The 13,270-nt window shown below is 47.0% G+C and overlaps 1 protein-coding gene across 4 annotated transcripts in view; it reads left to right on the forward strand.

Moving 5' to 3' along the window:
• Positions 1-11,475, forward strand: part of DVL1 (dishevelled segment polarity protein 1) — a 92,938-nt gene extending 81,463 nt beyond the window's left edge. For 2 of the 4 annotated variants that reach the window (XM_048518815.1, XM_048518813.1), the window contains 5 exons: positions 1,058-1,135; positions 4,531-4,662; positions 5,489-5,656; positions 6,057-6,263; positions 8,807-11,475. In XM_048518815.1, coding sequence (XP_048374772.1) covers positions 1,058-1,135; positions 4,531-4,662; positions 5,489-5,656; positions 6,057-6,263; positions 8,807-9,225 — 1,004 coding nt within the window. In that variant the 3' untranslated portion in view covers positions 9,226-11,475. Of the gene's footprint in view, positions 1-1,057; positions 1,208-4,530; positions 4,663-5,488; positions 5,657-6,056; positions 6,264-8,806 lie in introns of all 4 variants that reach the window. The other 2 variants (XM_048518814.1, XM_048518811.1) reach the window with 1 other exon arrangement.
• Positions 11,476-13,270: the final 1,795 nt, after the last annotated feature.

The raw sequence follows: 13,270 nt of genomic DNA on the forward strand, positions 1-13,270 counted from the left end.
TTACCAAGAGATTTAGGACTGGTGAACAGAAGCAGTTCTACACGTAGTAGAAAATTATCTTACGGAACTCCTTGCCTCATGACGCGACAGAAAATATTGGAGAGATCCGTGCTTGATCAGTGCCTGGTCACAGATCGAACTGTCGTGTTCACAGGTAGTATATCTCTGAGCGTGAGGTGCTGGGAATAGACTACAGGGAAGGACTTGAGACATTTTATTTTTAATTTATTATTTGATTTATTGACTGACCTTCCCATGATGGCCTCGGGGGTGGGGGCGGGGGGCGGGGGGCTGCTTACAATAGATAAAAACTTCACAATCCAATTTCCTAGTAACTGTTCAGTGTTTCAGGGAGAAGCTCGGGATGCCTGTTAAAATAAACATATTGTTTTTTAAAAGTTCTTGCGTGCATATGGATGATATTCAGTCAACACAGTGAAGAACTTTGGCTTGTGGTGGCAATTACTGTCGAAGCAACTTTTTGTTATTATTTTGTTTGATCTCACAGCTGCCGGTTCTTTGTTGACCTTTCATTACTATTCGAGCCTCACCCAGAGGCCTAAGACATTGTAATGTATTGACGCAGTGTTTGTGCAGATTCCAGATGTTGATTTTGTCAATTTGAAGGTGTTTCAAGTGTGACCCTAGCGCTTTTGGAATGGTGCCCAGGGCGCTGATTACCACTGGGACAACCTCAGCTGGTTTGTGCCATAGCCACTGAATCTCTGTCTTCAAATGATGAAGATGAAGATGATGATGATGAATTATTCCCCACCCTTTACTACTGTTTAAAAGTCTGCCCAGCCAATCAAATTCTCCCTTAGCCAATCAGAAGCCCTGCTGGGCAACAGCCCTACCAGGACCTGCCCACTTAATAAAATACATTGGGGGGGGGCACCAGGAAAGATATCAGTGGGGGCACCAGGAAAGATATCAGTGGGGCACTATGGTGCCCCCCCCCCCGTTACCACATTGGGGAGTTCCGATCTAGGGCAATCCATCCCAAAGAACATTTTGCTAACTGTGTTCTTCTCCTTTCTCTTTTTGCGCGTTCCAGCTGAACCGGTGCGGCCAATCGACCCCGCGGCCTGGATCTCTCATACCACGGCCCTGACGGGAGCATACCCCCGTTACGGTATGAGCCCCTCCATGAGCACCATCACCTCTACCAGCTCCTCACTAACAAGCTCAATTCCCGATTCGGAAAGTAAGTCGCGCTGCTGCCAGAACCGGGAAGTTTTTCCTCCTGTGCAGGGCCGGCAGTGTAGAGCTGTACAAAAACGAAACAAACATACAAAAAAATTTACACAAAACAAAGAGCAGCTGCAACAAAACGACTATTTGAATTCTCACTTTTGTGGGGAGCATAAAACTTCTCTTCCCTGTTGGAGGGAGTCTGGCCCTTTAAGAGAGAGAGCAACTGTTGTCCAATCAGAACATCCCAGATGGGTTTAATGAATTCTCGAGGAGAACTTAAAGGGCCCAGCTCTAGTGTTGCTTTCCCTGAGATGCAGAGAAAAGAAGTCACCTTGTATCACTGGCTCATTCAGTCCAATGTCTTGACGGCCAACCATTCCTCAGGAGTAAAGGATTCAAGGTGCAGGAAAAGAGATTCCGCCTAAACATTAGGAAGAACTTCCTGACAGTCGGGGCTGTCCGACAATGGAATACGCTGCCTTGGAGGGTGGTGGAGTCTCCTTCTTCGGAGATTTTTAACCAGAGGCTTTGATTGTGTATTTCTGCGTGGAAAGGGGTTGGACTCGTGGACACATGGCCCTTGTGGTCTCTTCTAGCTCTATGATTCATAATAGTTATCCCAACCAAAAAAAACCCCCTTAACCCTTTTAAAATGTTTGAATAACCATTAAAAAAGGGAATAGTTAAAATAGTTCCTTTGCCCAGGCAATTTAGTGATGGGTGGGAAATAGACAGACAGACAGACAGACAGACAGACAGACAGACAGACAGACAGACAGACAGACAGACAGACAGACAGACAGACAGACAGACAGACAGACAGACAAGCAAAACCAAATGGCAGCTCTTTAACTGTTTAAAAGAATACAGTTTGGGAGACACTGTCCAGAGAATCATTAAAACTCATAACTGGTTTCCCAGGGAGGCGGCACAGAAATTATCCAATCCAAATAAGTAATAACGTATTAATCAGCAACAGAAAAAAAAATCTTTCTCCCATTCTTAAATTCTGAAAACTTTCGCACACAGCAAGGTTCACGGGAAAGAAGTCCACAATTGTGTTGCAACCATTTAAAAGACTCTTGGCCCTCCTGATCATGTGCTTCAGAAGATGAAAGTAATACATACATCCAACATTGTACCCTAGCCCAGGTGCCCCAGAATGGCCCAATCTCAGAAGCTAAGCAGAGTCAACCCTGGTGGGTACCTGGATGGGAGACCACCAAGGAAGTCCAAGGAAGTCCCAGGAGCATGCAATGGCAAACCACCTCTGTTCCTCTCTTGCCTTGAACATCCTTTGGGATCATCGAAGGTCACTTGATGCCACTTTCCCCCACTTTTTTCCATAGGTGTAATCTAAGAATGGCCTTAACTTAGGTTTCAACCAGTGACACCTCCTTTTAGGAAAGCTCTGTTTCCAGAAGCATGACTCCATAGGAACCGAGCCGGGTGGCTTCGGACCCCAGACCCAGCCAACTCTCCGCCTCCCACTGGCTGTTTGTAACCCATTCCAGTTGCTCTCTCCAAAACGGTGACCAGCTCTTTAGTTTTATTGCTCCCCACATGCTCCAGTTGCAGTGTCGTTCCATGAACCCACACGTTGCTTTTTTTCTTGCTACTAATCAAACTAACTTCCAGGCCAAGCCAACTGTTCGCCACAGAGTTCTGGCAACTGAATGCGTGAGCTGCCTGGCCCCTTGTTGGCGAACGGCATGTGGCCGATGATGGGTGCCGTATGTTTGGAGGTGCATGGCGAGAAGCTGTACGTTCTCAGTCTGTCTTCTGGTGCACGCTGCTTTCTCTTTTTTACAGGCATGGAAATGAAGCAAAGTTTGGGTCTGGGGGTTCCTGCCGATCGTGGGGTCTTAATCCCAGCCCTGCAGCTGGGGTTGAAATAAATAGGGGGCCTTCAGGTCTGTTCTGTGCTGCCCCTTGTGGCGAGCAGAAGAATTGAAGGCTTAATGACACCATTTGTGTCCTCTCTGCCTGGTAAGGATACAAAAAATTGCTGGGTCACACTTGGGGTTTTTCCCTGAGTAAGTTTGGTTTGGTTTGCCTAATCCTTGGGTCTTTATCCCCCTCCCTGCTGGGTTCTCTTTGGGCGCATACCTCCACTCTCTAATTTGCCAGCTTTCTCAGTTGCTTACGTCTGAGCACCCTGATCCTTAGGGGAGACTCGGTTTGTTTCCTGCCATAGGGGAATTATGACCATAGCAGCATGCCTGGACATGTCTGGTGGTCTCTTCCGCCCACCGGCAGTTAACGATACGGTCCCAATTTTGTGCCCTACCACAGGGCAGAAAGAGTTGCCGGTGGATTCAGAACTGGTGGATGGCTAAAATTCCAACCGCCCAGCTGTCTCCTGCCTCTTCGTAATGCAAGTTGCAGGATCCTTGGTACGAAATAAAGATTTCCCGATTGCCATTTCTGAATACGAACCTTGGTTTTGCAAAGCAGAATAACACATTCTGCCCTGCCTGCATCAAATCCACCAGTGCCTGAAAATTCGGTTGAAGACGAAATGGCTGTTCTTGAATCCTGTGCTGTTGGGACTGAATTGCTGTGAGTTCTGGCAGTGCCTGAAAATTCGGTTAAAGACTGTTCCCGAATCCTGTGCTGTTGGGAATGAATTGCTGTGAGTTCTGCCAGCATCTGTAACTAACTGCAATTTGTGTGATACAACCGGGCCACAGAATTTCAGCTTTCGCAGCACCCGATCTGGATTCCCGTTCAGCACAGAACCTCAACTGCATAAGCATTCGCCCACGTTCTTTGAGTGACTCTTGCCTCTGTTTTAGATCAGCCGGGCCCTTTAACCCTGAGCTGGCTTCAGGTTTGTAGGGGGAGGAGAATTCATGTTAAAGCCAATCGCCCCACTTCTTCAGAGCTCTGGATCCTGGAAGCTGCCTCATACAAAGTAGACCATTGGTCCACACGTTCTTTTTCCTGACTCTCCTGAATATCAGGTCTTTTCCCAAACCCGAGACCTTTTTAACAGGGAGATTTGAGACCCCCGGCATGCAGCACGAGCCACAAACATTTGGATATTCCAGCCAGAGGACAGAGCTCAGTCCCACTCAAACAGGGCTCCTTTTCTCTCACGTAACTCTTCTTCGTTTCAACGAGGTGAACGTGTCCGCCAGGGAGCTTTTGCACGGCTTGACCCTCGTCAGATTTGAGTTTCCAAAGATTGAGCATTGGATGGCCCACAGCTTCACTCCCCTTTGGTGCGAATCTGGCTTTCTTGTCTAACTAGACTGTTCCATCGATCATCCGCACTTGCTTCACTGACCTTGAAATCTCCCCCTCCCTCCCCCCTTTTCTGGCTTTCAGAACTGGATGAGTCCCCCTTAACGGTTAAGAGCGACATGGCCACTATTGTCAAGGTGATGCAGTTGCCGGATTCGGGCCTCGAGATCCGGGACAGGATGTGGCTGAAAATAACCATCTCCAACGCGGTAATAGGTGAGCCGTCTCCCACTTTTTGCGGAAAAGACGTCCTTCAGAATCATGTTTGTTAAAAAGCGACAATGTTTGCACACACATTTTTGTTTGTTCAAGAGTTTGGTCAGTCAGAAAACTAGCAAGGCTGTGGAGTTCCTGCTCCCAGTGACGTCAGTCCTAACCACTATGGGCAAAATGTTCCATTTCTTGTTTGTTTGGGGTTTCTTGGGGGGGGGTTAGAAATCGCCAACTGGATTTTTCTCTAGGCAAGGCTGCCTCCTGGTGTTTTGGATGTGCAATTGCAGTTGTCTCGCACAATTCTGTTTCGATTGCTGCGATACCAGGACCCAATGGCACTTGTGCGCTGTCGTTAGTAATATCCTTGGCCCCTGAAAATTGAGGATTGGGGCCGTGACACTGGGGAAGAGAGAGTTCTACTCTTTCTCCTTTCCATTATCTCTTCCACCAAAAATAAGGCCCTGCTCAGCTATTTTAAGCTCAGCGGTGTATGGGGGGGGGGGGCAGGTATCTATGTGGTGCTTGCTTTTTCATACCAGAGTCAAGGCAAATTAAAACAACTCCACGGGTTGGCCAGTTCTGAACAGGGAAACAGCAGGAGCGGGGAAGAATAAAAGAGAGCAATGTTAATTGATAAGTTTGTTCTTGCAAAGGAGAGTGAACAAAATTCACTGTAACTGGAGAGGTTGTTGCTCACATGTTCATGAAACGCTGTGACTACACTTGACTTTACTCGGGTAATAACGCTTCGCCACCCTGCAAGGCTGTGGTAAGGATTCCTCAGTAGGCAGCCGTGTCCATTTCTTACTACCCATTTCCTGTTTTACAGGAGCGGACGTGGTCGATTGGCTTTACACGCGTGTGGAGGGCTTCAAAGACCGAAGGGAAGCCCGCAAATATGCCAGCAGTATGTTAAAACATGGCTACCTCAGGCACACTGTGAATAAAATCACCTTCTCTGAGCAGTGCTACTACGTCTTTGGAGATCTCTGCGGCAGTAAGTCCGACTCCAACAAATAATCTAACCCTGCCATTTCTCAGTTTTCAAAAATTATGTTCCTTGAGTCAGCATGGTACCATAATCAGAGTGTTGGATTAACACTGGTTTGGCTTAGCTGTGAAGTTCACATGAGGTCTGCCGCTTTTTTTCCACCTGATCTAATACATGGGGTTGCTGTAAGGAAAAAATGGGGGTGGGTGGAAGATAGTGCCATATTTGCCATCTTGAGTGTCTTGGAGGAAGGGTGGAATGAAAATATAAAAGATGGAGAGCTTTGACTCTTGAAAACTCGCACTCTGAAAATCTGGTTGGATTATAAGGTTCGTCTGGACTCGAATCTGTGTGTTGGTTGGTCGTTTTTCCAGCATTGTCCTCACAAATAGTTTCTCCCGCCCAGATCTAGCTGCGTTGAATCTTAACAACGGTTCCAGCGGGGCTTCGGACCAAGACACCCTTGGCCCCCTCCCACACCCAGCCGCACCTTGGCCATTGGGTCAGGGCTATCCGTACCAGTACCCCCTAGCTCCCCCGTGTTTCCCGCCAGCGTACCAGGACCCGGGTTTCAGTTATGGGAGCGGCAGCGCAGGGAGCCAGCAAAGCGAAGGTAAGTCTTCCCACGGCATCAACCAAGCGGAGTCTCTCCATTCCTCCTGGTCGTTGGCTTAACTTTTCTCCCCTCCCCTCCCCACCCTGGCTTTGCTTTGCCCTTTCCTTTCTCATTGGTTTCTTGCATGCTGCGTGCATGGATTGGATTTCTTTCTACTGTAGCAAACTGGCCGGGTAACAGCTATGTTAATCGAGCTGCTTGCATGGATTCACAATGTCTCGGCTCACCTTGGAGGAGAGCTGTTTTGGTCTCCCCGAGTTGTCCCTTTACCTTGCCTGATTGAGTTAACGATTTGCTAGGTCCACCTGAGGACAGTATCGGGGAGAAGAGCTCAGCCACAGGCCTCCCACAGTACCAGCTCAGGTGCTGCTTAATTGGCATTTTAGGAATTGGTACACAGAAGGGCAGCCGCACAGGGAGATGGCTTTTTTGTGTCCTTAAAACTGAACTCCGATCTCTTTGGCCCTATGTGGCAGGCGGATCTCTCAGCCTGCAGCGGTTGCCAAGTTTCTGCATCAGTCCTATGACAGTCCTGGGGCAACCGTGTGACAATTTCCCAACCTGTATGAACATAAGAACACAAGAAAGAGCCTGCTGGATCAGACCAGATTCCATCTAGTCAAGCATTCTTCTACCCACAGTGGCCTATCAGGTGCCTTTGGGAGCTCACGTGCAGAATGTGAAAGCAATGGCCTTCTGCTGCTGCTGCTGCTGCTCCCGAGCACCTGGTCTGCTAAGGCATTTGCAATCTCAGATCAAGGAGGATGACGATTGGTAGCCATAGATCTACTTCTCCTCCATAAATCTGTCCAAGCCCTTTTTAAAGCTATCCAGGTTAGTGAACATCACTACCTCCTGTGGCAGCATATTCCAAACACCAATCACACGTTGCGTGAAAAAATGTTTCCTTTTATTAGTCCTAATTCTTCCCCCCAGCATTTTCAATGTATTCCCCTCTGGTTCTAGTATTGTGAACCTCAAAGGCCACAGATGTGTTGCATGAGAGTTCCTAGGAAAACAGGTACAGGAGCCCAAAGTCCCCCCCCCCTTCACTGCCTGGTGGCAAAATGTCTGCTGTGGTTGCCGCTGTGTTGTTTTTCTTGGGCGGGGGTGTCTTTTTGTAACTGTTATTCCCTTGTTTTGTCCTGAGCAAGCCTTAGACTGAAGGATTCCTAAAGGAATGGCTGATATTGGTAAGCTTCTTGCACCTCTGTGGAAAGTGTTCTTGGGCCATAGCATGACCATCTAGATTTCTGTACCCCCCCCCCCCTGCTTCAGCTTGTTTCTCCCTTCTCTTTCCCAGTCTTGCCTATTTTCATTTGAAAATATCTCCAGCTCCCTTAACAGCCTCTCTGCTGCCCAGGCTGTTCACAGGGTGTCAAGTGTGTCTCGATGAAGAGTTCCCCGGAACCGGAGTCATCCAAAACTGACCAGCTGGTTTCAGTTAACAGATATCAGTTACGAGGATGCAGGTTCAAGTAATAGGGGATGTGGAGTTATTCAGGACCTTGGAGAGTTCCCAAGTGCAGTAAATGTTGCTCCGGTAGAGTTTTTTTTTTTAAAAAAAAACCACTTTATTCTGAGCAATAGGATTGCAACGCAGACAAGCGAATTAGTCCAGGCTCTGCCCCTTAGATGAAAGCTAATTGGAATGTCATGGAATCTAGAACTGTAGTATTGCTAGGTGGCATCCTATCCTGGGAGCTTGCAAAGGAACCTAACCAAAGTCTTTTACCCTTGTGTCCTCTTCCTTTGCATGGTCCACAGAGTACTTACGTTTGGTCTGGAATTCAGACCTGCGGCATCTCCTACTGACCTTCATCTATAAATGTTCCCTCTCCTCTTCCTTTGAGGTCACTGCCACTGGGAAGCAGGACATGACAGTTCCCAGCATGCAACACCCTCATTTGCAAACATAGTGACTGCTTAAGCAATTGGTCCTGCTGGCATCTGCCTCCTATAGCTGGGTACCATGTTTGCACCCAGGCAAGTACCTTATCCCCTCTGTGGCACCTCTTGACTCAATCCCAAGGGCAGCTCTCTCAGAGCTAGACAAGTCATTTCCAGACATTGGCACCAACTGCTCTGGAATTGCCCGTCCACTGTACCGTGCATTATCATAAATGCAGCAAATAGAAGAAATGGGTTGGAATCTCCAAATGTTTTGGATTTGCTTGAGACGCTGTGCTTTATTTGGGCTTTGGAAATCTTTTATTGCATTTCAGCTGTTGCTCTGTTGCTTTTTTTCCGTTGTCCATCTCAAACGCCACCCTCTTTGTGCTGTTTTGCTCTGTTGCTTCTACCCAGTTTCGAGACATCCGTGCACGAGGTAACGTCATCTGTTTTTGTCTTAGTAATCATTCAACTCAAATCCTGCACCTGTCTGTAGTGTGCCGACTTCTGTGTCTTCCTGGATTTTTATTGCTGCTGTTCCATCATAATTCCAAGGGGGACCGATTTAGCGGGCAGCTAAGGAAGGAACTGCGGTTAATCTAATCCACTTTTCCGCGCTTTCTTTTGTCGATCTGTCCCATCCTCAGGAAGTAAAAGCAGCGGCTCCAATCGAAGCAACAGCGAGACCAGCCGGAGGGTGCTCAACCGGGAGAAGGATCGCAAATCGGCTGGCAGCGGCAGCGAATCGGATCACACTGCCCGGAGCGGGGGAGGGGGTAGTATTGTACGGCACGAGAGGCCCCCCAGTCAGCTCAGCCACCGCAGCTACGTCTCCGCCACCCCCAGCGACAGGAGCCCTCACAGCCACCATTCGTATGGGCCCCCGGGAGTCCCTCCGCTCTACACCCTCCCAAAGCTGGGTTCTAAAGTCTACGGGACGAGCGGACCTCCCGGAGGGCCTCCCGTACGAGAACTCGGCTCCATCCCTCCTGAGCTGACCGGGAGCCGTCAGTCGTTTCAGAAGGCTATGGGCAACCCTTGCGAATTCTTTGTCGATATTATGTGATCAGAAGTGCCTTCCAAGACTACACTAAGGGTTGATTGTGTTCCAGCGGGGTTTGCTTTTCAGTTGGCGAATCAACGTCGGATGGTTAGAACAAAATCAGGGGCTGAGAGAGGAGAAAATAAACATTTTGACGGTTCTTGCATGTCACACCTTCCTGACTCTTGATTGTGTGCTGCAGACAAGCGAGGAAGAGAAAGTCTGGGATGTTGAAGATCAGCAAATCGGTGGAATCTCCCATACAATCCTCCCCCCCCTTATCTTTGTTTTTCTGAATGTGTTTGTTTGGTGTTCTCTTCACGTATAAGCTTTGTTCTTCGTGGCACCTCTTCCCAGTGCAATTATACTGTGTCCTTCTTGGCTGAATCAAGGGATAATATTTTGTATTACACTTTCCCGACATGCATATTTGCACCTTTTAAAAATGATTTTTTTTGCTTTTCAAGCCATGTGCGTTGGCTACTTCTGATTTTTCTTTTCATGTTTGCTATAAGGACAACACTAGTTAGCAGCTGTGAAACCTAGGGTGTATCAAAGCAGAGATGCATTCTGGGAGGCTGTCTCCAGAGGTGGGTGGTTCCATGCCGACATTGTTTCCTTTAACTTCAATATTAACACAACTGATCCCAAAAGGAAGAAGCCACTTAGGAGTAGATGGAGTGCTGACTTCTGGGATATGTCATCCTAAATCACCACCATGCACTTTGTATTGGGTTTGTTCTGTACTCTTTGTTCTGTACGGACGGCCAAACATTATCCTCACATTGGGTTGCTGTGACCCTATCCGTTTGTCCATTCTGTGGGAAAAGAATCTTATGATGGCTGTAGTGCCTGCCAATTTCCAAAAAGCTGCTGCAGGCAACCATATTGACAAGCCTGTGGCTCACCTCTTTCCTTGATATAGATCAGGTGAAAACTGATGCTTCGGTCACCAGTGTTAATTTACCTGCGGTGCTGTGTTTCCCAGAGAATTAAGGAAATGCTTGACCCAGTGTTCTCCATTTCTCTCTCTGGCGTTGGCTGGTTTTTGCTACGCTGCAGGTGGGGACAGCCAGAGTGAAGAACAACAGAATCCAGCTTGCTATATGTACATTAAAAAATCAAATAGACTGAGTTCTTTGGAACTCTCCCAGCCCCACCTACCTAACAAGGTGTCTGTTGTGGGGAGAGGAAGGGAAAGGAGTTTGTAAGCCTCCTTGAGTCTCCTTATAGGAGAAAAAGGTGGGGTATAAATCCAAACTCTTCTTCATTTCCTCCTCCTTCTCATTCTCATTGCAGGTCAATGTAATAAATAGGAAATTTCAAAATTTGATTCCAGTGAGGGAGGGCATCATTGCCTGGAAATATATCATTAAATTTTGAGGCAACCATGCAACCTCTTAAAGAAATAATATCCAAGAGCCTCCTCAAATGGTTTCCAAATGAAGTTTGGGGTAGTATCCCTCCTACCCCAAAACAGGTTCAACTGGAATTGCATTGTGAACGTACAAAAAAAAATGGAATTGGCTGACCTCGCACACTTTTGCTGCTATGAAAACACACACCACTTTCTGACACAGAATGAGCAGTGGAAGAGGGGAAATGATATCACACATTTCTAGAGCGAGGAAAGGGAAATTGGCCGGGCAAGCACTTACTGGCTGCTGCCTGTGACGTTACGGAACTACCCCTGGAGAAATGGCCATAACGCTTTGTGGAAATGGTTTGTGATCATTACTTTTTTCCAGTTGGATGCAGACACAAATGTACAAGTGGCAACGGTGTCAAAAACATTAGCCAGGCTGTTGAAAGAACAAGGCCAGGCCCAAGAACTTGGTCCCGCATTTGATTTGTGAGAAATGTATGTCTGTAAAGCGGGAAAGCGTGGCTAATCCCAAAGGCAGCGAACACCCTGTCAAGACTGTTACACTTGTCTTGGCATTAACATTGCCGACTGCCGGGCTCTTGTGGTTAACCCTCCTGTCAAAAGCCCCATGTAAGTTGTCATTCCTATCATATGCAGAGATCAGCAGAGTTTTCCCATTTGCACAGAAGCCTTTCAGCTGAGGCCTCCGGGAGAAGGGAAACCCTCTTCTCCCCAGCCCAGCCTGTGTGGCGCTCTGGAACTAGGGGTGCTTCTGCGGATCTCCCACGCCATGATCCCCTGCAACAGGATATGGTTCATGGTCAGGGCTTAGGAAGAGGATTCTGAAAACTCATTTCTCTCTCATCTCTGTGACTGCTGAAAAATAAAAAATAAGAACCATCTAATGACGAACGCTTTTATGTCCTGAGCAACAGGATTCACAGTGTCTCCTGGTGTCATTGATGGGGGGCGGGGGGGATCATAGAACCTGATATATCCCTAAAACGACATGTTCTCTTTTGGCCCATTGAGTTCAGAGGTACAGAAAACAGAAAAAAAATTGTAGTTAAAATTCTAAACGTCCAAAATCTATATTAAACAAGCATTAAAACTTTGCGACACAGCACAGAAACTTCAAGCACCTGACATATATGCATTAGCTACAAAAAGAATATCTAAATTAATTTCCTGTCCTCTTCTCTGCTAGAATTTCATTTTTCCGTAGTCTAATTAATGAGATAGGGAGGGAGAGAAATAAGAACACCTCTGCTACTCGGCTGCTGACATTAAATCAACCAACCACACCACACAATAAAGTCAACTCTACTCCAGCAAGAATAAAACAACCAATCAAAACAAAATGGCGGACACCCAAAACAGCTCCAAAAGGGCTGTATTTGCACAGTGCCAGGCCGTCTCAGGCCACAAACGGAAGGATTTGTTTTGTCAGGGAGCCCCAGTAATTTTGCACTCCTCCTCCACTGAGTAGTTCACAAACCTTCCTCTCCACAGACTGGCACCTTTGTGAATTACATACGTCTTCCCATTCTGATACCTGTTGAGTGAGCCATCAGCCTAAGGAGGGTTGCATATTCTTGTGTGCAGCAAAAATGAGGGTTGGTGGCAATCAAGCTGGATTTTGTGATGGAATTTGTCCATGGTTTATTTTCTTTGCCAGACCACGAAGAATGAGGGCAAGAAACTTAATTCCCTGAACATTAGAAGGGTCCCATTTCCCGAAGCACTAGAAGCACAATTTTTTTTAAAAAAATGCTATGTTTTACCAGCATGGTGCTTAGGAGCGGTGGACTCTAATCTGGAGAACCAGGTTTGATTCCTCACTCCTCCATATGAGTGGCGGACTCTTTTTTGGCGAACTAGATTTGTTTCCACGCTCCTACACACTGAAGCCTGCTGGGTGACTTTGGGCTAGCCACGGTTCTCTCTGAACTCTCTGAGTCCCACCTGCCTCACAAGGTGTCTGTTGTGGGGAGAGGAAGGGAAAGGAATTTGCAAATCACTTTGAGTCTCCTTGGAGGAGAGAAAGGCGTAAATCCAAACTCCTCTTTTCCCCATGGAAGTTAAACATCTTGAGTAATGTGACTTGGCTTGAACCTTAAGGCACCAAGTAGGCAGTCTGACATCACAATCAGGTGTAACATCCTAGGAGGGTCATAAGTCTGGAAGAATGTCTTGTGTTTTCACAAGGGAAATTTCACAGGATGCTGACTCGTTTACTCTGAGTAATAACTCTCCAACACCCAACTATGATCCTTTTCGAATGAAATTGTTGGAGATTGCACCCAGGACCTTATGCACATAAAACACGTGATCTGCCCCTGACACATTCAACTCATATGATTATTCACATCTGTACGTAGTTCGTTTTCTGACACCAGTGTGGGAAAAAACAGTTGTGTATCGAGTAGCTGTACAGCAGAATGCTGAAAGCTAAAAAGTTGGCATGGCTCCTTTCTGATACCTGACGGACAGACCTATAAGAACTTGTGAAATGGAACCACTGTGCTTTTTTGCCAGTTGGTGTAAAATGAAGGTATTTCATCGTGGTTGCGGTAACTTTTCCATCGGAGCAATATGGTCTTAAGAATGTATGTGTGTAAGTTACAGTGAATTCAGTCTGATGTACTCTCTGGTAAGCATTCTTAGGACTGTAGTCTGAAGCTGAAGACAGATGTAACATTT

The sequence above is a fragment of the Sphaerodactylus townsendi genome, linkage group LG16, assembly GCF_021028975.2.
Source record: "Sphaerodactylus townsendi isolate TG3544 linkage group LG16, MPM_Stown_v2.3, whole genome shotgun sequence".
Taxonomy (NCBI): domain Eukaryota; kingdom Metazoa; phylum Chordata; class Lepidosauria; order Squamata; family Sphaerodactylidae; genus Sphaerodactylus; species Sphaerodactylus townsendi.